General features: G+C 37.8%; 1 protein-coding gene across 2 annotated transcripts in view; it reads left to right on the top strand.

Annotated features, from left to right (window-relative positions):
- The window catches only part of IFT56 (intraflagellar transport 56), a 49,035-nt gene that overhangs the window by 10,254 nt on the left and 12,229 nt on the right, over positions 1–26,552 (top strand). Inside the window, exons 5-13 of one of the 2 annotated variants that reach the window (XM_065045523.1) lie at positions 5,941–5,990; positions 7,579–7,724; positions 8,409–8,580; positions 8,978–9,052; positions 10,229–10,331; positions 12,992–13,047; positions 14,933–14,986; positions 15,396–15,459; positions 22,033–22,121. In XM_065045523.1, the coding sequence (XP_064901595.1) occupies positions 5,941–5,990; positions 7,579–7,724; positions 8,409–8,580; positions 8,978–9,052; positions 10,229–10,331; positions 12,992–13,047; positions 14,933–14,986; positions 15,396–15,459; positions 22,033–22,121 (809 nt within the window). The remainder of the gene's footprint in view (positions 1–5,940; positions 5,991–7,578; positions 7,725–8,408; positions 8,581–8,977; positions 9,053–10,228; positions 10,332–12,991; positions 13,048–14,932; positions 14,987–15,395; positions 15,460–22,032; positions 22,122–26,552) is intronic. The other variant, XR_010468861.1, reaches the window with a different exon arrangement.

The raw sequence follows: 26,552 nt of genomic DNA on the forward strand, positions 1-26,552 counted from the left end.
CTCTTTTTCTCTCTCCATTGAAGGCTTCTAAGTGTTATATATTCCCCTTCCCATTTCCATCACTTTCTTACATTGAGGTTGAACCTTTTTATTTTCTCTCCAGACAGATCCTCTTTTAGGTTGTTGTTTCGGTTTCTTTAAAATGTATTAGGATTGCATCAATGATGGCTGTTCACAATATATTACTGACAGCTGAGGCCATAACATCTTGTGAGTTCTTCCATGGTTTTGCAAAGATCCTGAAGAAGCAAAATATTTCATTGGACAGAGACACAAAAGGTGAAGTCTCTAGAAGAACACCATTTATCCAGTACTGCCAGGAATACTGCTGAAAAAAGGATAGATTGTGTTAGGCTGCTTATCATTGCTATTTTGGGATTATTTTGCCTGAATTCTTCCATACTGCTTGCTGTTTATTGCTGCAGTTATGCTAAGCCCCTGGAAGTGCTAAAACAAATGAGGGAAAAATAATTTATTTGCAGCTATAATTCTAAATTTCTACAGTGATGGAATCTCTGTGTGAAAGGAAACATAAATGTCATCTGGCTTTTGGGAATTGATTTTCCACACAAACATGTAAATATCATATAGAAATTCCTCCTTGCCATGTACTGTTGCTTAAGAAAATTATTGTTTACTGTCTGAGGAAAAATATGCAGGGTGCTTAAAAAATAGGAAATTAGCATTAAAAGCCATCAGGTAATTGTTGCATTTTTTACAAGATATATAGTCCACAATCTCTCATGAAGCAAGGGTTTATGTTTATTTTATAATAGATGTGAAGTGTTCTCTTAGCTTGTTGTTACTTAATTAAAACTTCATGGTACATTCTCTCAGGAAGGAATAAATCTGTGTATCGGAAGTCATATAAACCAGGGTTACTGCAAATATAACCTAAGAAGTAGAGCAAAAAGGCAGTAAAGAAAAATCCTTCTTTGAAAGTTTTTCATTATAGTTGTACTTTATCTCCTCTAGGCTTTCTTCCAAATTCCTTTCAGATATTTCTGGCTTCTCCTTTTTCCCTGCTCTCCCATTACATTACAGTTACTAATGTTCCTGGATGTTCCTGGATCTGAGGTGAAGGGAGCGTTACTTCAAGTCAGCTACTGTTGTTTCATAGTCATTCCATAGTGAGGCTGCCAAGTGATGCTTTGTATACTCCTTTTGCATCTGTGCTCTCATACATTGGCTAAACATATGTTTTCCATGCTGTGTGCTAGCCCACGTAGTCTTGGGAGAACGAGGCTGAAAGTCTTCATCTTGTTTTAATAAACAGTAATAAATTCCTGGGTTTTAATCATAAAAACAAATAATCTTGTATTGCATTCCCAGTTCTTGTGCCTTGCAGAGGACAAGGACCAGAAACTCAGCCGGGCACACTTGTACAGTGATCCCAGCAACTGATCCTAGTGTTTAGAAGCCTGCATAGTGCTCTCAGAAGCCGTTGGCTAGAAAAACACAAGTGCTAACTGTGTTCTTTTAACCCACTAAATGTGCACATAAGTGGGGCTGCAATTAATTCTGTTATGAAAAACAGTCTTTTTAGGAGAAATGGAATTTTACAATTAAACTTAAGATTCATGCACGGACAGTGTTGTGTTGCTGAACCTGTCATTAAAGTTCTTTTTTTTCCTCCCTTCTAATTTTTGATGTGCAAAGCTTTGTGATTCTTCACAACTCCGTGTGTGTCAGATCTGCACGTGGTTTAACTGAACAGAGATCCTTCTCCTTTCACAGCCTACACTGCAAGGAACAATATTCTACAAAAGCAGAACAGAGATGGGTTAGTAAGAACAAAGACATTTTCCAAGCCAGTTTTCTTTCCTTATTCATGTACTAATGTTTGCTGGGTGTCAGATAATTGTCACCAGTGAAAGCGTGTGGTTACAAGTGGGCATGGAAAAGTTGCTGGATTTTCTTTTTCTTCAGACTGCTTGTTCACCTACGTGCAAAGTCATCTGCTCTCTGCTTGCACTGTATTTCTTGTGAACAGTGTTTCATTTTCATTAAATTTTAGCTGTGATTTTGAACTAGGAGATTTTGGTATATGGAACTTTCAAAGTGCACAAGTGAAAATATAAATTTGTACACATTTAAAATTTTAAAACTACTAACCTTATTTTCCTTGTTTTAAAGCATAGTGGAAGCTACAGAACAGGGATAATTGATAGTTTTTTGCTTTGATGATCTTTAATTTACTGTGCCTAGGCATGACTGAAATGAAACCTGTGTATATTGCAAGTAACTGAACATAGTTGAACTGGTTTTTAAGTATTTGGGGAATGGGAAAATTTAAATGAATGTCCTCTGTAAATTTAATTCAAGAAAATTCTGAACAGTTGAGCTATTCAAGGGTGTGTAAGTGTGAACCTCACGGTTGGACCATGGTTTTTCCAAACATTTTTCCATACCCTTACATTTTCCCTCCACCAGTGAGGCTGTGGTTTGACGGCATAGAGAGCTTCATTCAGCTACTGTCTTCAGGTGAGCAGGGCATTGTTTCTCAGGGACAGGAGAATAAGGTTTCCTCTGGTTATATTTTCTCTGCTGTCTGGCTGGAGCCATCTCAGCACGGTTCCATTCCTACCAGCTCCCGCCTGTGTATGTTTAAGATGTGTTTTACATCTGTTAATGTGTGAAGTGTACACATGATGTTTGCTAGATGGGATTTGTTAATGCTGGACACATGACCAGCATTGCTTTGCCCTCTCATGAGAGGACACAAATGCCAGATTGTCCATTACTGTATTTCATCATCTTCTTACTGCCTGTGGCAGCAACATGGTACCCACCAAGAGTCTGAGCTGCCATTTCTAGCGAGCTTAACATTTTCTTTAATAATTAGTGAAGATATCTGTCCTCATTCTTACTGTAGCTGTTTATTATCCTTTAACAAATACTTCACTAGGTGCTTGTTCAGTGTCGGCACATAAAAATACGCAGAATACTTTTAAGATCAATGTCAGCTATGACTTTGGTACCTATAACAGGAGCACTGATCACGATAAAAATTCTCGTGTAGGAATATCGGTGTCTTTCCTAGCTGGAAAGAGATACAACCTATCCAGATACCTCAGTGATGTCTTTAGCACAAGGCAAATACTAGACCTGGAGCAGGGTCCAGTTTGTTGCCATGCAACATTGTCATCACATTTGTTATGATCCCTAGATTGCGTAGTACTGATCTGAAAAAAAAAAAAAGTACAGCCGTCTTATTGAAAAAGTATGACAGGAAAATAAGGTTATGCTTCCTTGTGGCATTAATAGATCAGTGACAATGCAGTTCTGTAGCGGCAGATGGTCATAAAAGAACAAGCCTTTTGTCCTTTAAAAATCATTTGCTCTGATCAGGCAGTGGTATCACTTCCTGCCCCAGTGACTGACAACAGCTTTATCCAATATTTGTAACCAAATTATTTCTGGAAGCTAATCTGACCTTGTTCATATGTTTCCTTTTCTTCCTCAAAAAAAGCATTTGGCGTTGGGAGAAAATAAACTGCTGATATTGAATGTTTCCATGGTTATACTTACTATAATGACAGGACTATATGTTTTGTCGTTGTTTTGCCCTTCTCCTTCTCTGCCTGGCATTAAGTAAAAGTGTCTTATTTTAAAGAATGTCAAATGCGTAGTATCATATCTTATGAAGCAGGGCTTTTTTTTCTTCCTCCATATATCCATGCACACCATCAAAACTCAGATTTCATCTTTTGCCTGGTTTTAGGTGTAAAATAACGTGGACTAACCCTCCAGCTTTTGCCAAGAAGTAAATAATAATTTTGATGTCAGATCAGATGCCAGGTTTGCGAGGGCAGCACTGCAGTCATTGGTTTACCAGGGGAACAATAATTCCTTGGTTTAGATTCTTGAGGGAGCATTGCTTGTAAGTCACAATTTTCACAGCAAAATTAATGCTAAAACCCACTCAAAAAAAGAAACAAAACCTACTCAAATAGGAACACTGGTGTCTTTATGCATAGTACCATGATTATACAGTATGTTATTTTCAATGTAAATTCCACAGTCTGTCCTGCTTGTATTTTTGGAGTCTTTGATGACCAAATGTTTTGAATTGTGAAGGGTGGTTGTGGCTGGTTTCACACAAAGCACATGTGGGGTCCATGTGCAGCCCTTCTAAACTTCGATATTAAAACCTATCATTTAATGCCGGGGCACATGTGGAGTTACCACAGTATCATTGCTGACAAGAAATGTTCTTATTTTGAAGAACATGCATTTAAATTAAGGTACTCTGACTTTCTAACTCAATGGATTAAGTAATTTCTAGAATATACTATCATGTTAGTTATACTACTACTGCTGCTTATACAGTATTGATTGTAGATCAGGAAACTTTCTGCTCTTTAATAATTAGGCTCATGAGAATTCCCACACATCTAGATTGAAGACCTTTTAGCTTCTTAACAACTTAGTGCTCTGTCAGTAATACCTTGCAGGGTGTGGTTTTGTGAGAACTCTCTCACACTGCCTTTGCCTTTTGGAATTTCTCTCTTCTAGCAGTTCTTTAAGCATACAATTCTCTTTTTCCTCTTTGGCCTCTTTTTGTAGAAACATGGTTAAATAACACAGCCTGGGAAGGAGAAAAGGGGAGAAATAATTGCTGTGCCTATCAGAAGTAGGTTGACAGCCTTACACTGCCAACCTGATGAGCGTGGTCTGGGATTTGACGTTGTTTACTCTGTTACAAAGTTTTACTATGTGGAGAGAGAGTAAGAAGTCTGGAAATTTCTTCCTAAATTGCTTTTAAAAAAAAATCTAACATATTACTAGAAAATTCTGTCTTGGAGAGGGGGAGGGAAGAGGTTTTGGTGGTTTGAGCCTTCTTTCATGGTTTAGGATGTCAGAAGAATTATAGCCTTGTGTTACAGGCCATTGCTTTGCTAACTCTGCACTTCTGTGGCCTCATAAACACAGTAAGTAATTCTGCTTTTTGTAAAGATTCCATGTACATCCTTGTACATCCTTTCTGTGGAACATAGGTTGCCAGCTGGTTAGTCTGAGCAAGAATGAGGGTGCTCATTAACTGAGTAGGCTAAAAAAAATACAGGAAACAAGGGGAGGCTTTTTGGAAGACTGCTTGCAAAAGAAATAAATAGCTCTGTTGGATGAGGACCTTTGTCACTCTTGGTGAAGAACAAGGCTCTCTCTAGAGACTTAAAGCTCTACAGTTAACAATTTTTGTCATATGAAGTGAGTTAAATGGAATTCCTAATCCTGCCAGAGCAAGAAATTTCCTGAGCTTTAGTGGCTCTAGAAAGGAGATGTCTTCCTTAGATCTCTTGCTGTATCTTAGTTTGAATCTTATCTGCTCTGACTGCAGGATTCTTTCATGTGACTTTTGTTCCTAAGGATGGAAGAAACATTAGACCGAAGTATAGTATAATGTGCATACATAAGATGATGGTAGCTGCAACAGGTTTTGCAATACACTGGAAGTTGACAAGATTCAGAGAATTATGAATCACAACTTACTTTGAATATGATATACTGTAAAAGGAGCCTTGATTATGAGTTTGCCTATTGCTGCTTTTTTCTTTTTTTTTTTTTTGTAAAAAAAAGGTGCTGTGCTTTGTGTCTCTTGTGCAAAAAAGAGAAAACTATCCAGAAGGCCATGCAGGAAATTGATAGTGCAATTCTTAAAAGTTTTAAGGCTCATGGAAAGCAGAGGACAATGAAAAGTTATTTCCAACAGGGATTTCAAAAGAAATGGGAAGGGAATGAAGGGAGGAAGCAGGAAGGCCTTTCAACCACTCTAAAATTGGTAAAACCTGCCCCAGGACATGACCTGCAAAGACCTGTACTTGGACTAATTAATTAAAGAATATAAGTGCATGTATGTCTATTGAGAAAGTGATTTAAAAATACAAAGAAACACCCCGAGTTGATCTTTGCAGCGATCTTACTCAACTTTCCTTGCAGCACCTAAGAGTCGTCTCCAGAACCGTTTACTCTTTCACCTGGCACATAAGGTATGATGTTTTTCTTCACTCATGCTTTGTCTGTTTTCTTTAAAATTGGGTAATATGTAATTCTTGCTGGCAACCTGGCAGAATAATTAAAATGTCTGCAGTGGCAGGAGAACAAACGTTTTCCACAACCACCCTACTCTATTCAAATGTGGAGTAGAAAGGAAGTGTGAAAACATGATCTCAGAATAGATGCCCTCAGCGTGTATCTAATGAAAGTTTTACCAGCTCGGTTCACATAAGTCATACAACAGGAACCTGATGGTATTTTTGATCAGGAGGAACCTGGGACTCTGAATAGTCAGAAATTTAAAGCCACTGGTTTCTTTCAAGTGTACCAAGTTTCCCTTGACTTGCAGCCTATATGCTATTACTATATGCTATCTTCCCAAGTCATTCAGTATCCAAGCAGCAATATCGTTTATAGCATGAAATTTAATTTAACTTCAACAAAAATTAAATGCTTCTTTCACTTGCCGCACATAGCTATGTTCCCTTAAATTTGGTTTTGTACCATCCTGTATGATACTTAACAAGTACTGTGCTGCTGAAGAGACTGAGTTTTGGGTGGAAGTATAAATCCTGAATGTTAACTTTGATGTCAGATTCTCTTTACTTAAATCTGTTAGTTTAAGAGAGAAAATTTAAAGCATTTTATGTAGTGGCACTAGCACTTACAGAGAAGTTGAATAATTCCTAGCTCATGTAATTAGTCTTTGGAAATAATGGTGTTTATGAAACTATGAAGCCCACTGCTGTTCTGTTAAGCAACATCTCTTGCCTTTGTATTGGAGTATCATTTTGTGACAGGCTCAGAGAGGGAGGAAACGGATTTGACAAAAACTGAGCAGATAAATGAAAAACAAATATGTAAGATAGAATTTTTGTGTAAGAAAAATTCATAATTACTGTTGAATCAGCAGAACCAGCAAAGGGAAGCACTGGAATAAGTTATTTGAGTAGACTGATTAGGTGAATAGCCTCAGTGTTAGTATAGCAATACAAATAGAACACGTATGTTTAACTCTGCTCCTTATTTTTATCCTTGTGTGTGTTATGTGCTATACAGCAATGATTTTAAAAATAAACCATTTAGTTAAAGAAATTTAAGGGGTTGATGAAAGAAAATTTGTTAGTGCTTTAAAGAAGTCTTGTGAAAATTGGTGCTGTTGTGTTGGTAAGTCTTGCATTTTTCTGCTGTTCATGAGAAATAAGATTTAGATCTACAGAGAGGAACATTTCTGCTGGCTCAATCAATAACAGTCAAATCTTGTGTTGCAAAATTCTGATTGTGAAATAATTAATTCAGCTCTTCCTCTCTTATCCATCAAGGCACATGACCTGTAATTATGTCTAAATCACACCTTAAAAGGAAATGTGTACTTAGTTTTAGCCTCACATTTATCTAGTTTCACCTAATCTGCCTCTTTAATGTTTGGCTTTCAAATTAACTTTAAAGTAGCAGAATTTTTCCAGATGTTTAATATGAGTCATTTATTTTTTGCCAGCAAGGACAAAATCAATCCAGCTAATTAACAAAGCTTTTTTTTTCTCACTGAAGTCTTCTGAGAACGTGTCATACTTTTTTTAGTTCAGTGATGAGAAGAAACTGATGAGCTCTCACCAGAACCTGCAAGACATTACAGAAGACCAGCTTAGCTTGGCATCTATCCACTACATGCGGTCGCACTACCAAGAAGCTATTGATATCTACAAGCGCATTCTTCTTGAAAATCGGTGGGGATCTCTACTCTAAACCTTATTCCAGCATCTCTGATACTGTTGGTGTTTGAATTCCATTTAGCTGACTGGTTTCTGAAAGCAGGAATTTTCCCCAATTACCGTGTCCCTTTCCCACCACAAAATGTGCACAAGTTGCAGCCCCCTCAGTTTTGTTCATTGCAAATCATTACTGAAAAAATGCATGTTTAAAAAGAAGTCTGCTCTCTGATGCTTTCTTTTAGTGATATTTTCCTGTAATTCATTCTGAGATTTTTTTTTCTTATTTCTTCTGAAGTTATAAGATCCATTAAAATATATTCAAAGTTTCATGTACATATTAAATATCTTTGCACATATTGCATAGAAAATCCTATGTTGCCATGCCAAATACAGTGCTCGTGTTCTGAGCATTTCCTTGGTGTGAAGTTGCCACCATTTCCCAGATTTGGAAACCAACAGTTCTGTAGGTAATTCTCTAAAGCTGCAGTAGCTACCATTGAAAAAACTAATGTGGATTTGGATCTGTGCAACCTTACCTAACAAACTAGAGCTCTAAGGATACCTAATAAGCATTTCTTGGTTTTTTATGTGCTTGTAAAAGATGTATAGACATGTGACAGCTTTATCACTGATTTTGATGTTCTGTAGTATAACTGTCTGGTGGGATTTAAATGTTCTCTTTAATCCTCTTTCCTGCAGGGAATACCTGGCTCTGAATGTATATGTGGCCCTGTGCTATTACAAGCTGGATTACTACGATGTATCACAGGAAGTGCTAGATGTTTATCTTCAGCAAGTTCCTGACAGCACCATTGCTCTTAACCTTAAGGCTTGCAACCATTTCCGACTTTACAATGGGAAGGCAGCTGAGGTATCTGTTGGACAGCCCTTCAGTTCACCTTTATTTTAGATTCCGTGCAGGTTTCTTTTCCTTGTTATCTGTCTAAATCAGTAATGATGATTATGGCTTTTATCTTGTCATTGTGTCCTTCTCTTAGGAATGTCACCTCTTTTAGCTTCCCTGGTATTAAACCATCTGTTCATGTTTGCACGGTGGTCTCACAGTTTCCCCAAGCCACTTTTGACCTTGTGTCTGTATGTATTATCCAATAGTTAAAATCATCTCATGGAAATGGGAAGGCAAAAATCTTCCAGTGACCCAAGACTGCTGGAGATGTCTTTCTGTCAGCTTTGGGGCTCATGTGCCCATTTGTGCTTGTGTGTTTTTTTGTTTTCATGTTAAAATTTTGGAATGTACATAATTCCAGGCAGAGCTCAAGAACTTGACGGACAGTGCTTCATCGTCCTTTGAGTTTGGCAAGGAGCTTATTAGGCACAATCTGGTGAGTAATGTATTTCTTGGATTTTATATGAACTACAGTCACTTGTAGAGCTTATCTTGATGATTCATAAAATGGAATATTTGGGGAACTGCAGAGCCAGTTTAATCTCTGCTGCCATATAAGTACCATTCCTACCTGTATAATCGATATACGATCAAGTGTATTATTTTTCCTGGATTTTTTCCCAGTGAGTTTGAGACTGTGTGAAGAAAATAATGATGTTGTTACTTCTACCGTCAAAGGCATATTAAAATAATTTATGTCCTGTAAGAATACCTTTGCAAGATATTTTGTGGACTCCAGTCAATAAGGACACTGTAGAAATGAGTCAGAATGCATGGCCTGGAACTCTTATTTGGTACGACAACAGTGTGAATGGAATTAAGATAACTCAGAGAAATGGTCTTCATCCGAAAAGTACTTAATAAGGACTTCATAAGAAAAAATATGCTGATAAAAGCCAAAGTACTTTTGTGTTCTACAGTAACAGAGTCACTAATCACTTGTTAATTTTCCCTGCAAGTGGTATTAGTACTTTGCTGAACAACCAGTAACAGTAGATTGCTCTTATTTAATGATGAACAGTCGCTTCCTTTGTTGTCTATCAGAAGCGGTCACAAGCAGCTAAGACTTGTTTTTCCCCAAGAGTTAAAACTGCTTTCAAACTGGACTTTTGTAAGTTAATATTCTTTATTTGAATGTTGGTCTTTTTGCCAGTGGTTTATTGAATGTCAGATTCTGTTGAAGGAACTGTCCTGTGAAACTGAAGTGTAAAGAATTGACCACTCCTGATCATTTTAGGATCTTGTGGCATTCTAAATAAATGTAGAGTTGTTAGTCTATTTTTTTCATATAAGCAAATTGCAAATCTGTATGTGTTCCACTCGCTCTTGTCTCAGACCCTATTATTCTTTAAAATCTTTGATATACAATGTATCACTGCTTTGAGCTGCTAAAAGTTAATCTTTATGAATGGATTAAATACTTTGTATTCTTCAGAACAGAGCTTGTCACATATAATTCTATAGTTATATTAAAGCGGGGATTATGCTAATGCTAGTACCACTGACCTTTTCCCACTGTTAATAAAGGAATTTAAGGATTAACTTCCTTGAATTAAGAGCTCATAGACAAGACTTTGATACACAGTTATCAATATGCTGCTTTTCTCTGCAGGTGGTGTTCCGGGGGGGAGAAGGGGCTTTGCAGGTCCTACCTCCTCTGGTTGATGTTATTCCTGAGGCGAGACTGAATCTTGTGATTTACTATCTCCGACAAGGTAAATACGCCTTCCCCTGGCTCTTTTGTAGATTCAGGGATGACATTTATTTATCTGATCTCAACTATTCCATGAAATAGTTTTTTTCTTTGCAGTAAAGTGTAATTTATTTTATGTTCTGTTCCTCTGGAAAATAGTGATGTAAGAGTTCCCATGGCTTGCAGAGAAGGGCTTTAGTTGTGTGCAGTCAAATAAATCTACTTCAGCAGAGGACTGGAGGTTCCTTGGTTAGAGTCATAGCATCGTAGAATGGTTTGGGTTGAAAGGGACCTTAAAGATCATCTAGTTCCAACCCTTTTGCTATGGGCAGGGACACCTTACACAAGACCAGGTTGCTCAGAGCCCCATCCAGCCTGGCCTTGAACATTTCCAGGGATGGGGCATCCACAACTTCTATGGCAACCTGTTCCAGTGCCTCAGCACCCTCATAGTGAAGAATTTCTTCCTTGTATCTAATCTAAGTCTACCATCTTTCAGTTTAAAGCCATTACTCCTTGTCCTACCACCTTGTAAAAAGTCCCTCTCCAGCTTTATTGTAGGTCCCCTTTAGGTACTGGAAGGCTGCTATATGGTCTCTCTGGACCCTTCTCTTCTCCTCTCTCTTCTCCTGACTGAACAACACCAACTCTCCTAGACTGTCCTCATAGGAGAGGTACTCCAGCCCTCTGATCATCTTCGTGGCCTCCTCTGGGTTTGCACTAACAGGTCCATGTCCTGCTTATGCTGGGGACCCCAGAGCTGAACACAGTTCTCCAGGTGGGGGTCTCACAAGAGTGGAACAGAGTGGGAGAATCACCTCCCTTGACCTGCTGGCCACGTTTCTTTTGATGCAGCCCAGGACACAGTTGGCTTTCTGGGCTGTGAGCACACATCACTGGCTCATGTTGAGCTTTTCATCAACCGACTCCCCCAAGTCCTTCTCCTCAGGACTGCTCTCAATCCATTCTCCGCCCAGCCTGTATTTGAGTTTGGAATTGCCCTGACCAATATGCAGGACCTTGCACTTTACAGGAGGTGGTTGGTGTTTATATGTTTATAGAGAGAGGACCTATCCTCTGAATATATGAGAATGGTAGGCATGTGTCCTATGAAGGCAAGGACGACTTATTTCCGTGAATATGGCACAAACAGAATATTGGTATTATTAACAATTCTCTTGCCCAATAATATTGTTACTACTAGTATATGTTTAAAATGAAGTTCTATTTACACAGAAGCAAAGTACATCATCTGCATAACTTAAAAATCAGTTTTGTTTACTCATTTGTTATCAACCTTGCAGTAATTTTCATTAGTTAGGTTCATTTCTTCACTGTGGTGTACATATGACTTGCATACTGCCAATGAAGGCCAAGGGGAATTAGGATTAAAACCTCTTTCCTGGTTAGGCCAAGTTTCCATTTGAAAGTCCTAATAGTGTAGCAGCACCAGTTAAGAATGTGAGTAGTCATTGCTTCTAATGACTATAGCTGCCTCTCCAAAACTTACAAGGTCTCTGATAAAGGTAGGATTGTGTTAAGACATGCTCTGAGCTGGAATGATGGAAGCACAAACATGCGTCTTACTTTTTTTCAACTGTTTAGTGACTTTTAGCAGGGTTTCGGGCCAGGTATCCAGTCATAGTCTGTTTCATTGAGATTTGCTAGAGCTGTTGGAGCCTGAAGAGCATAGTTCTGTGTTGATGACCTACACTGATGAAAATAAGGGCTGCTTTTCTTTGTTGGTGAGCTGAGCTAGCAAAAAGTAACACAAAATCTATTTATATTAAAAAAAATAAAAAAGAAGGGATGGCTTTTGGCTAGTCCAGTACCTTGTGCTAGCTTACTACATGACTGTTGAAGGGAATAGATAGGAAAGCAGAGAGGCTGAATGTGAGCCTGGAAGCTCTAATGGATATTTCCGTAAGTCACCCTGGAATGCTGTCCCCACAGTGTATGTATGGTATGTACTAGCAAAAAAAAAAAACAAAAAAACAAACTTTTATTTGATAAGGCTTGTTCTTAAAGGCAGCTGGTATTATGCAGTATTAACAAAATTTTCCAGTAAAAAGGGCATCTGTACCAGATGAGACCATAGTGCAAACATCTTTTTTGATTTAGGTAAAGTTTAGGATCTTTTCAGCTTACTTATTTCTTGGATGGGAAGGAAGTTGTTTTTTGAATTCAAACTTCACATTTAAACTTTTATACTAGTAATGTGTTTTGCTTGTTAGAATTAGGATCAAGTAAGAGCTGCTGGACAGATTTTGATACACTGATAAGGAAAAGATGAAGTTTCCCTTCAGAATCAAGTTACCCTGTCCTCCTTGAGAGGTAAATAAATAAGAGAAAAGACAGGAGGGTGATAGATTTATTATCTTGACTTTGTACTGTTGAGAAGGCAGCCACTGAATTATGAACAAGGGGGCCAAGTCCTAGGAAAGTACTACGAAAACTGTAGTAATAAAGAAGCCATTTCTCACTCCATGTTTGTTGTTTGAGTTCTGGAAAACCATCACTATTGTGATGTAAATTCACAGTGATTTATAGTTACCTTTCTCCTCCTGTCTAAATGCGTTATTTTTTAGTCTGTGACTATTGGGCAATGTTGTAGAGGATGAATGATTTGTTCTAATACAGCGTGCTATAGGTTGTCATGAATTCTAACGTCTGCTATTTCAGATGATGTGCAGGAGGCTTATAACCTGATTAAGGACCTGGAACCTACAGCTCCACAGGTAATTGGAAACTGATGTCATGATACACAAAGGCAGAGTTTATACGTTAGTATGAAAGCTACCACATACAACACTAGCATCTTGAGGACAGTTTATCCCATTCCCACTTTTAAAACTCTTGTGTTTTCTATCTGTTTATCAAAACTAGACTTAATGTGCATGCATAAAATATTATGTATGTGCATAAATGAGTACTTATTAATAAATGAGTACTTATTAAGGGTTGGACTCGATGATCTCTGAGGTCTTTTCCAACCCAGTCGATTCTGTGATTCTGTGATTCTGTGTTTATTGCTGTAATACCTGAAATGACTAGGAATACAGCTCTGCTGTGTGCAGACTTGATTCTGGTGAGCTGACCATTAGTGCACAGATAAAAGCCCTCTTTCAACTACAGCTGCTTGTCACTTCTGCCCTGGTGATGGTTGCCATCCTGCAAATCTACTAGCTCAGATGCTCATGTGGTTTGTCCTGAAGCAATTTCAATAAAAATAATATAGATTAGATTAAACAGTTCAAATAATAGGTCTTTTCTAATTCCATCTCACTTTGGCTGAAATGAGTGAAAACTGCAGTGTCCCTTGGCTGCTACTGTAATTTTCTTCTGTGGCTGTTCTAACATCTTTAGTCTCTGATTTATTCCTCTTTGCAGTTTATTTTCCAAAGGTCACATAGCTGGGCATGAAAGGGACCTTTCATGAATCTGTGTGAGGATTAGATGGAGGGAGGGAAAAGGAAAACCTCAAGAACAACCTCTGGTGATTCTGTGCTGAGGAGTGTCTTCTGCTGCTGCTTTTCAGTTCTTGCATTTTTTGGTATAGTAAGACTTACTTGGAGACTTTTGTGCAGCTATGGGTCCTTTAGCCCCCATTTTCCCCAGATACATGTCTAATATAAACAACATATCATCCTTGATCACATTTTAAAATGAGTATCTGCTTTTTTTCCTTTTTCTCACTCACACTTGGAAGGAACTCATTGCTAAGACTTGCAAAACTACTTATGTATCCTCCTTCAGCTCTTCTCAAATTGCATCTTTGTCATGACATCTGTAGGATAATAATTTGGCATCTGTAAGAGACTTGGTGTGCTAAAATGATTACTTAGCATACCAACTAGTACTCTCGGGTTGTTTCCTTGTACTCCATTGTTAGTCTGTGTACGTGTCTCTTTTTCCATGTTCACATCTGTGGCAGGGCTGTCCGGGTTTATCAGGAATGCCTATTTCAACAGCTTTATAGCTATAACTCTTAATTGTAAGATATTAATAAGACAAATGAGTCTGTTACATGCTGAAAAAAATGCTTGCTCAGAGAAGAATTAAACTATAGTTGTATCTCATAGTAGAGATTACAGGATACCCTAATCCTATTCCTAATTTCGGTAGAGTAACATGACCATAGAGCACCAGCCTCTTGACATTTTTGCCATGATGCTACGCATTTTAGAGCGAGGATGGTAGTGGTTATGGTTAACCAGTGTGCATAGTTGAAGTGGGATCTCTGCATTAATATAACAATATTGCACTTGATAATTGGCCATACGATGGTGAAGAGGGCATGATAGTATGTTGTGGTGTTCCTTCTGGTGCATCATCTTTGAGCATAAGACTTAGCAAAAAACACACTACCCTTTGCATCCCACATATTTAGCAGAAGTGAGTACTAGAAGCAGAATGGACTTTTGGGGGTTAACTTTATACTACTGTGCTGAAGCACTATCATAGCATCATAGTAACCAGCTACCTATTAAACTGAGTTGGCATAGAGTTGAATTTAGGAAGAAAATAATATTCAAGTAAGCTTTTATGTGTCTCATGAAATCTTCACCTTGTCTGATCCTTTTGACTTTTTTTGTTTTGTTTGTTGTTTTTTTTTTTTTCCAGGAATACATCCTCAAAGGAGTGGTAAATGCAGCACTCGGATATGAAACAGGCTCGGTGAGTGAAGCCCATGAGGTTCTCCAGCTTCTCCAACAACAGGTTGTAAATGGGTCAGTAGGGACTAGAATGGAGTAAAAGAGGCAGTCATTTCTTATTTAGATTGCAGGATCTCTGAGTCTCTTTAATATTCTTCTGTACAGTACTCAGTGGAGAACGAGTGAAATGCAAATCTCTGTTGATAGTCCTGACAATATATCAAGCTGAATTCGGCTTCCCTGTCCTGCTTCCAAAATAGTTTGCTTTCTACAGTGTTCTTGTGCATCCAGGCACATACAGTGGCACATTTGCCTTTTCTTTTTTTACTTCAGCCTTGGTTTGTCTTTTAGTTGACCCCCTACCTGTTCCTCAGAGTGTATTTTGAAGCATCACCTCTGGAACTCATGTTGGATTTTTTTTCCCCTCCTAGAGAGATCACCTGAAAATTGCTCAGCAGTTCTTCCAGCTGGTGGGTGAATCGGCCAGCGAATGTGGTATGTTTAAAATGTTCTTTCTCCATTATGTAGTCCCTCTTACAATATCCAAATATATACCATCATATCTTTGTCTAACTGCTGACTGTTAGCATGACTATTGCTAGGCATTTTGTTGTATAGTATGAGTAATAGAAAGTGTAATTTAGAGTCTAAAACAAATTTGCAAGTTTAAATTAGAAAGCTCAATTAATTCCAAACCTTACTATATGAATTTGACTGTAAAAGAGGCTATACTGCAAACTGCTAGTTTTCCCTGATAGACGTTGTGGCAGCTTGCCTTTAACTGATAATCCCCATTGTGGAAACAGAAGACAACAGCCTAATTAGATGAAGTGTATGGCTGAAACTTCACAGGTACAGAAACTCACAGGGACAAATCTAGGACTGCTAATGAAAACCTATCAAGTATTTAGATTCCTAGCATGGAGTGTGTCCTGGAACTGAGGGGGATAAAAATGTAAAGAGGAATCTGGCTACAGAGAGGAATGGAGGCTCCGGGACTAACTCCTTGGTTGAATCAAAAAACAAAATTCTAAAACCCAACCAAAAAAAAAATCAATAGATTTTCAATATTTACTCTTATTTATCCAATAATAGACCAAAACAAGACCTTGTCTTCCCTTTCTCTTGCCAAAGTAAATCCAGAAATCCCAAATCAAAAAAGCCTGTGGTTGGAACACAGAAATTCAGCTGAAATGGGGCTTCCCAATTTCCTTTGTAAGCATTGTTGGTGGGACTATTTCTTTAGGTAGCTTATGCATGTTTATGGTGTGACAGCTCATGGTACTCAGAGGCAGAATGTTGTCTCCTGTGTCCATGGTCACTAAAGAGGAGCTCAAGGGACAGAGCAGCAGCACTGATGAAACTTGCAGAAATACTGCTGAGCCACTCTGTTCCCCTTGCAGCACTCATACCATTGAGATCATGCAGCAGAGAGCTTCATGTTGGAAGGCTGGAAGTGGTTCCATCGCTGAGCCTTCCCTGGCACGTTTCTCTTGCATTGAGGGTGTCCCTTTGGAGTCAGGATCCCAACTAACAGAACGAAGTGGTATGAACTGTAGTAGTGAAGGATTTGGTTAGTGCCCACATAGCCAACTGGGTTTCCCAGGCCAATAAAGTCACAAAGTAATTGATGCAAGGGTGGTGGACCTCTTAATGTCCATAACAGTCAGGCAGGAGTGATGAGTGACCATAGTACGCGTGGATAAAAATAATACAGAGATAGTCTGAGAAAAGATATCCTGAAAAGATGTATAGCAAAGATATAGGCCAAAACTGAATTTGTTAGGAGGCTGAAAGTCTTAACTTCACTGTGAAATATTTTTAAACCCATATGCAAAGTAAGAGAGGCTGAGACTGAAGATATGGTTGACGGGGAAAAAAAAACAAACCAAAGAAAACACACACACACAAAACCACACCAAAAATAACAGAAATGTAGTCCAATTAGGAAGATTGGTTAATTGAAAAAAATGAGTCTATGGGAAGGATTGCTTCCAACTAAAGGTAAATGGAAGCATTAGTACCTCAAGCATCTTATACTCTCAGTACATCTGTGTAAAAACTGTTTCATCATCTTTTTAAAAACTTTTGGGAGAAACAGAAGATACCGAAGAGCAAACAATTCAAGGTAACTCCTCCTTTAAAGGCAAAATAGTGTGAGGGATTTTTTGTATCCTCAAATGAAGAACAGGTGGAGGTCAACAAACAGGAGATAAGAAATAGAAAAAGCAAACAGAGTTCAGTTTAGACAGGACATAGCAAAAAGGCAAACACATGAACACCAAATATGTAAGTGTTTTTATACAAATATTAAATGTTTTACAGGAAGATGAATAAAGTGTAACACCTGGTTTTAGAAGAGGAAGCTATAAACCTAAAATAACTTAAAATGTGTTAAGAGGAAGGTAACATGTAGGATATTGTTCCTATTTAATTTACAATGGGGTGTAGATAAACAGATTATGCCAGTGGAGAAATGGTTCTAAACATTATAGAAACCTTCCCTCAAATTAAATACCTTTTCTTTATCAGTGAGTAACATGAAATTCTTTTAAATTACATGCTCAGGTAGGAGACTCATTGTATTGAGGATAAATTACTCACTGGCCAGCCTGGGTAGGAACAGTGAGTGACATATTACAGAGATTAGAGATTTCATATAGATAGATAATTAAATAATAGTTGAAGACTTCTATTCCGCCAATGTTGACCTAGTAAATGCAATGACATTGCATCATACAGAGAACAAGTTTTTAAATGCTGTTTTCATTCTCTTAGAGAACACACAACTGAACAGGTGACTCTAGACCACTACAGAGATTACATAGAACCTGATGTGAAATTTTATTATGAAAATCCAATTCTGTTCCAGTGATTTGAGTATAATCAAATTCAGAATCCATCTGTTAGCAAGTACCTCAAGAAAATTCAACAGTAGTACTTTCAAGAGGGGAGGATACAAAATAACCTTTCTCATTTCTAACAGAAAATTTTCAGTGAAGTAGCAGTGAAAAGGATGAAATGCACCTGATTTCAACACTTGAAAGAACCTTTTGTTTCTTTAAAGAAAAGGCTTGTATTCATAATTAATGAGCTATAGATGACAAATCATGACATGACTAGGTTTGCTAATGGTACAAAATTATCCATAGTAGGAAAAATGAAAGCTTCCACAATGACGAAAGCTGTGGAAGAATATAAGAGGCTGGGTAATAATATGCAAATTAAATTTATCTTTGATAAATGTGAAGTAGTACATGGGGGAAAAAAACCCCTTAAACTGTATTTGCAAAATTATCAGAGCAGTTGAAGAGAATCTTAGGAATTGATGAGGAAAGAGAGAACAAAACAAAGTCATTACTGTGTCCTTGTATATGTGGTCCCATTTCTTGAATACTGTCTGCAGTTCTATTTCTTACATTTAAAAAAAAAAAATGGTAGAACAAACAAGGGTACAGTAAAGACGGTAAAGATGATCAGAGAAAGGGGACAGCTTCTTGAATAAGTAGAGATTAAATAAAGGAGGAAACGTGGCCCGGAAAATGATGACTGAGTTTGATTATGTTCACAATACAGGATATCACAAATGACAAGGAGAAGAAGAATAGTTACTGTACCATAAAATACAAGGACCATTTAAATAAATCATCGCGCAAGACAATTAAAACAAACAGCACAAATTACTTTTTCACATAACACAACTTATTTGACGTAGAATCTTGCAAGAACCAGGAGGTATAAATAAATTTGTAGAAGAAAAATCCATTGGCTGTTTAACACCAATTTTTCAATTATAATCAGGAATTCCGTAGTGGAGATTGTTAGAAGGTGGGAGAAACTCCAAAGGAAGCAGCATTACACACCACAGCATGTGTTAGATGTGAAATCAGAATATCTTCTTTCTGTAGCTGTATATTCTTACTCAGTGAGCTTCTGAACCAGATGGACTTCGCATCTAATATGATCATCTTTCTGTTCTTCTGTAACTTAGCATATTAGCTGCTATGTTGTATATTTGTGGTCATTTTTGACCTGCTGCATTTGTTTTGCTGGATTTAGAATGGAGAAAAGAATTCTTGCTGTTTGGATACTTGGGCTTTTGCTAAATAGCCAGCCATCCTATTCAAGCATGTAAATCATGCTTCAGCACTTCACACTGTGCCGATCCTTGCAAGGAGCCAGTACCACTAGATTGGCTTTTTAAGATCTTTATCAAGTTAGTTAGCTGCTTTGCAGATTGATGTTGCAAAAGTAGGTTGTGCTTGCCAGAGCAAGGAAAACCTATGCTGTGTCTTTGCTCGCAACTAGGCCTACAAGGCTTCTGATTTAAATGTGGATTATCAAAAATTAATGTATTAAAATGAAGATATGGATTTAAAAACAAACAAACAAACAAACAACAGGTCCTGTCTTTCTGCCTTGCTCTTGTTAACTGTAGAAATCTTGTGATTGCACTAAGAAAAAAGCAGCAACAGGCAGTTTAGGAAGAATACAGTGTCGTGTATTTGTAAAGTCATTTGGAGTCATCAGTCAAGTCCTTTGCTGTTTTTAATTAGATCTCTGACTTGGACATTGAAGGAACATAGAGCAAACAGAGATAATGTGAAAGTTCATGTTTCATCTCATGTTGGAAGTTATGTACTTTAAGAGGAGTAGGGACACGCAAAACAATAAATAAGCAGGAAGCACTTACAATGTAGGAGTCAATATTCACCCTCTAGCAGCAATAAATAACACCTATAACAGCATATTGATTTACTGGCTTTTTTTAAAGCATAATAGAAATTCTTAATCCCAATTACATTAAATGGAACTGGCATTACAAAGGAGCATATAAGTAGGTTTTTATAGTCACTTCTCATGCTCTTCTCCCAGGGTCACGACCGGGTGGAAAATTTATCTGATCAGATTTCTGAGCTAAGTTAAGGAGAAAATGAGGCAAGAGGAACATTAGTGAAAGTAAATGTTTAACATTTCCACTAATTGTGATGTTTCTGATGCTTAACGTAGATCTTACAAACTGCCCTAAAAATACTGCAAGCATAATAGAGAAAAGCACCCCTTTGATTTTCAGTGGTCTTCTTTTAGGACCAAGTCAGGCATATCTAGTGTTGAGTGGGAGGAATGAAACATTTCTTCTGGACTTTGTGCAGTCTTTTCTTTGATGTATTCTTAGGTCACCCTAAGTAACTTGGTCCTCTTCCTGCGTGGATCCCGTGCGATGAATTAGAACTATAAAACTCTAGTTTTCCTGTCACTAGTAGTATTCGTTGCTGAGTGGTATGAGATTTACAGATGTGTCACTTGTTTGGGGTTTTTTTAATTAAATCTTTCACTAAACATATATGGCGGATAATATACTGTGGACATAAGAAAAAATACTGAAACTTAGAAACTCTACAATCATATGTGGGAAAATAGAAGTGTGGTTCTAATATTTAGTTACTGTGATTAATTTTTATTGAAAATGTATTCTCAGTTTTAAGTCTTCTTTGCATGTTTATTTGCATTTTAACAAAAAGTTGTTTAAAATAAATTGCTGTGAGTTTAGGAACTTCAAAAATTGAATGTGAGAGAAAAGAAGCACTTTTGAGGTATCCGTGTTCTCATTACAACAAAAAAAAAGGAGTGAAGGAACACAAAGGAAAACTGTTCCTGTTTTTGTCCTGTCAAGGCACATATATGTCATGATAAGTATGCCTGCATGGAAAAAATGATAGATAAATATACAGGCCAGTTTCTGCTCTCAAGTGAACACTTCATAAATAATCAAGTAATTTTCTTAGAGCTGGAGAATGGAATGATGCGGTTCAGACATAGATAAGGATGGATTGTCTCTATATGGAAATGACAGGACATCCAAGCTCTGTATCCCCTAGTGCTACAAGATAAAAACTTATAATATTCTGCTATTCTTTGAAATACGTTTTGAGATCTTATATGGTGCTTTCCAGGAATAATTACTATTGTACCTTATTTAAGGAGAATGTACAATTTTTCAGTGGAATGCTGTATTTGTGTTGTGGTATGGAGTCAAAATGTTTGTCTTCAGACACATGAAATTTCTACATACAGAAAAGGTATTTTAATTTTCTAGTGTGGACGGATCGATGGTAACTAACTTACAAGAGCAGATTACTTCAGGGCTGCTGGTTGCCTTAGGATCATATGTCCTATCACCTTACCAAAGTGCTCAGAGCAGCGTGCTCTCTCGTGATCATCTAACCTAGTCAAATAGTAGCAATACGACATCGCTTCCATTTATGCCTTCCCAGCTGCTACTTGGGTTTGTCCACCTCTGACCAATCTCTGCTGGTTGGGTCTAAAAAAAATTAGTCCTAGTAAGCTTACTTGAGACTCTCTAAAAATGCTTTGAAGTAGTTTTTCAGTAACACAGCTTGCAGTTTCAGAGTAGATGACAGCATAGTATGATGGCAGCAAATTTTATGATGACATAGATGGCAGCAAAGTTTGCTGATACTCCTTTGAACTGGTACACCAAACTTATTGATAGCTTTACCAGTTGTGGGCAATGTGGTCATCCCAAATACATGGAAATCAATTTTCATATTTTATCACTGAGTATTTTTCCTGTGGATGTATTTTTTAATAACAATATTTTCAGTGTATTGATAAAGTTTATTCTTTTACTTGAACTAAGATTAAAATACGTAGACCTTCTTATTTTTAACGAAAAAAGGCTAATGAGTTTAGAATAACAAACTCGGGTTTTGTATGAAGTATCGTTTCCTAAGAGTAAGAATAATTCACAGTAAAATTGTGGTACATAAATTGTGTCAAGGAAAAGGCCTGGTACTTAAGCGATTTATCTCTGTAGAATTTGCTGTTGAATACAGTCTTGCAATAGTTATTGTATACTATAGAGAAAGTTGACAAGATGATCTAATAGGTTTTCTAACCTCTAGTACAGTCCTTTGCCTGAAAAGGCAAGTCACACTATTTTTAGAAGTTAGCTGCTTTCGTAGTTGCCAGCAATCTTGGCAGTGATTTCCATTACCATGTGATCTTTAAACTCTACAAAAACTGCATTTCTCTTTTGAATTTTAGATACCATACCAGGGAGACAGTGCATGTCCTCCTGCTTCTTTCTTCTTAGACAGTTTGGTAATGTCCTGATGTACCTCAACTCAGTCAAGGTTAGTAGTATTATTTAGCATTGGTAGTACACCAATGCATGGAATTGCTACTTATGGAATTACACTGTACTGTGTGAGACACTATGTAAATAGAAAAAGATACGGAAACAACAGTAACAACAAAACATGGAAACAACAGTGGGATGTGAGTGATCAATACAGCAAATGGATCAAAATGTAAAGAAGCAGTTTATGAGATAGCAATATGCAGCATAGTGGGCATGATGGTCTCATCACATTTGCAATTTAACCATTATCAGGCTTCCTGGTGGAATCACAGAAGGTGAGGAAGATAGTTACAGGAAGACATAGAACAAAAGTGGTATTTATGGCATAGGCAGCATGGAAGAAAAAACCCAAGTGTTTTCTTAGGACTTAGCAAATGAGGGATGGAGATTATTGTCACTTGTTAATAATCAGGGACAACATTTTAATGAACAAGACTGTGTAAGTAAGATAGGACATGAAGGACTCTGAAATTAACAATGCTTATATTTTACAGGGAAAACAGTCACTGCAGGGCTAAGATAGGGCAGCATTACCAAAGCAGTAAGCTAAGAATATTATTTTTGCAGAAGTAGTCTGAGTGGTACTCTCCAGGCAATGTTGCATTTTTCAAAGTAAGAGGAGGAGTTTGCAGTTATCATAATGCCCCAATATCGGATCACCAGTATTCAATGGATAAAATTGATACAGCTTACTGATATCCAGTTATAAGTCAGATGTGAGTAAAAAAAGAGAGGCTGGAGTGTGATCACAGTGTTAAGTGATTACAGTCTTGTCCCACTGATTTGAAACTAGAGTTGTAAGAACTCCATATTTACTAGGAAGAGGAACAAAAATCTATAAAGAAATTATTAGGGAGATATAGAAGGTAGGCATAATTACAGTGTTCTAAGGAGGGTGAGATCTAAAGAAAAACGTGGTTGTAATGGTGACAAAAGCAGCTGATGGGTGAAAAATTATGAAGGTGTAGTGTTTTTAAACTTTATCTGGAAAGAGGTCATTGAAGAAATTCCAAGTGGCTGTAGCCAGTGGAATGGCTCAACAGTAGTCGAATGAAGAGACACCCCACCCCCGCCTAAATTACAGTGTGTGTGTGTGTAACTGAAGAAAAGAAGAGCTAGAAACTAACAGTGATATTTGTTTTGCCTACCTTGAGCCATCTAAAAGTCAGGTTTCTAGTTATAACTGATCACCTGGCCTCAGCTTGTAGCCAGCGGGGGCGCAGATAATAATTTCCAGAGGAGAATTCATCCTGTGTATTTCTTACACTTATCTTAGAATGGAATGAGTTGCCCCACAGAAATGTCTAGATCTTTCCATTTCCTTTTAAAGGTTCTTAAACAACTAGTTCTAACATGAAAAAGTTAAACTTAAATGCAATTACCACCTCCAAGGCATATGGAAAAGTTTAGAAATGAGAGAGTATTATCTGAGGTGGCAAATGGATTTGTCATTAATATTGAAAGTAAGGCTAGTTTTTGTAAAGGAACGAGCCAGAAACGAACAAGACACTAAACAGAAATTAAGAGGGTGAAAGTGGGCAGTAGAGTGATGGGAGGATAGGTCGGAGTCCTGAGGCAAGAGAAGTGCCACAGGGAGGAGGCTGAGACAATTCTGCTTCAGTGAGGTTATAAAGGGAAGTGTTGTAGGAAGGGTTAGAAAGAAAACCTGAAGGGAAAAGGAGGAGCACAGAGTACTCGATGTTATTTTCTAAGATGTTAGTGGGAGCCCATGCAGAGGGAAATATAGGTGAGCAATAGATCTAATGTTCAAAAACTGTCAGGAGGGAAGCAGAAATAGTGACAGGTACAGGTATGCAAGCTTTCAGTCCTATATTTATCAACTGGAAGAAGAAGTGTTGTCAGATTTGGGAGGAATGATTTTATTATGTGTGCATGGGAGAGGGGAAGGGTTATCTGACTGCTTGTTTGGGTGTTTTGTTTTGTTTCAAAAACTGAGCTGTTGCACATTATAACATATATATGTGGATCTCGGCTCGCAAGCTGGACTTGTCCACATATACATGCCTTTGGCATCAGAAACCACGTATCTGTTTTGATAAATGTGTTTGGCTTGACACACCTATTTAGACAAAAATAAGTAATATTTTTTTTTAAATACTCCATAGGTTTTCACAGTTGTAATGTGAATGCATTTATAGATTGATTGCCTTTCATTGCACGGTGTTGCACTCCTATTTGAAATACTGGCCACTACACCCGCCAGTGTGGAAAGAAATGTCATTCAGAGGATAATTAGAAACTGAAATATTGTCTTAAGAGATTTAGAAGATAGGTATTATTTTCTATAGAGGGACATTAAGAAAATAAAATGATACAAAATGAGGATTAGAATAAACAAGGTAGATTTAAAACCTCAATTTTTATTAGGAGAGGCTAAAACCAAGTTGCAGCTTGCTGGAATTGCAGCAAATTCACAATGTTTTTTCTAAGAAATGCATTTTCTGTCCCTCAAAATGCAGCTGGTTTATTGAACTCCTTGTAGTAGTTCCAGGTAGGGTTAAGGTTGCAAGTTCGCAGGATTTTATAAATTGTATCTAGCGATCTGCAAAATGATCAAGCTTAAGTAAAGTATGTATTTGTTAAATTCTTGAAGGATATCACGAATACTGGTAATTTGAGACGTAATGCGGTTGATAAATAGCAAGCACTAAGGACAAAACTCTTCTGCCGATTACCACTTTCCTTGCATGGTCCTTTTGAAGTAGTTGATAATTCTCAACACTTTTTAGCTGAGACTAGCCACTGCTCAGATTTACTTAGGTCATTCCCCTTCTCTCCAGGGCACAGGGATGCAAATAATTCTTCCTGCACCATGTTACAGGCAATGTTTAGGTGACTTTACAGTCACCTTTGTGTTTCATTCACAGAATAAACTTCAGTAGAATCTCTGTAGCTCTTTAACTGTGTATTCTGTGAAGACTGTTTGCACTATATTCTCTCAGGAAACATCACCTTCATTCATGATTGATTAAAGCCGCTTCGGGCGTGAGACTGTCTCAAGGGACACCTTATTATAAATGTACTGCCAGCTGCCCTGAGGGTGACATTATAGCACTGAGGATCAACTGAGAAGACAAGCTGAGTTCTGGCCACAACAAATGCTTCATAGTTCAACTGGGTGTGTGAGCATCTCATTGAGATGAGCATCACTCAGAGCACAGTTAGTTTTATGAAAAGCTTGAAGACCACTAAAAAGGCCACAAAAGAGTGAAGTCCAGTACCTATAATGTGGTTTAAAATAAATAAATAAATAACATCCAGCTGCTGTGAATGTGTTGCGCTATCAGCAGCACTAGTTCGTTTCTACTGGTTTGGTTTTTGCAGCAGCTCTGGTCTCTAGCACTAATACAGCCAGAACAGAATGACAGAGTTCTTGAGTTTGGTTGGTAACAGAGTTTCTTTTCCATTTTAATTCAAAAATATGGCTATTTGAACAGAAAAAACTGCTCATGCAGTAAAACTAGCATCTTGCTCACCAGCTTTGCTTAACCCGGGGCTTGTGCTGATTCACATGAAACTCTCGTCGAGGAAGAATACAGTAAAGTGTTGTAATTCTCATATAGTGAAACCAGTTAGTTCAGCCTAAGGGTACGGAAATGTTTTCACAAACTGAGCTTAAGATTCAGTTGATTAGTTCATCCTCATATTTTCACACAACTTGCTATATTTGCCAGTTTTTGGGCCCTAACATAGACTATTGGGATGAAACCTAGACATGGGCAAATGGAGGCAACCCCTCACCTCTCCTGTCAAGGCAGTAGCTTGATGTGTGTGGGTGGACTGGGTCAGTACCTGTTGTTGACTGCCTGTGACAGGGACAGGAAGAGGTTCCTCAAGTGTTTCTACAACATGAAAGAAGACAGAGAGCACTGGGCAAGGGTTTTGCCCCTTGCTTCCCATATCTTTTATATAATCCCAGCTGTGCTTTTTACCTCCTCTTCACTTTTTAATGAGGGAACAAAACAAAAGTTCGATCTTCCTACGCAAGTTCTGTTCCTTTTATAGATGTTATATAAGGAAAAACCTTTCCTCTTCCACACACCCTGCTGTCATGCACCCAGGAAGGCTTTTCTTACAGTAATTATCGTGGATAAACCACCCTGAATTTCCTCACGGTCTTTCATAAGCACTGCACCTCTCTTTGGCAGGGATCCTCAATCCCGTCCACACTTGTAGCTGTGGTGTTGTGTTCCACCTCACCTCTACTAGATCTACTAGTGCAGCAGTGGGGGATGGTGAGGAACACAGCTGACTTTTGGTCACCTGAGTTACACTTCAATCTGGGCATCTGTCCATGATCAAATCTAAGCTATTGGGGTCAAACCCAAATATCAGACTAACCTGTACCTAGAGTTGTATTTCCTGCCATTAACCAGGTGTGTCCAGTCTAGTATTATGAGAG

This window comes from Columba livia, chromosome 1 (genome assembly GCF_036013475.1).
Source record: "Columba livia isolate bColLiv1 breed racing homer chromosome 1, bColLiv1.pat.W.v2, whole genome shotgun sequence".
NCBI lineage: Eukaryota > Metazoa > Chordata > Aves > Columbiformes > Columbidae > Columba > Columba livia.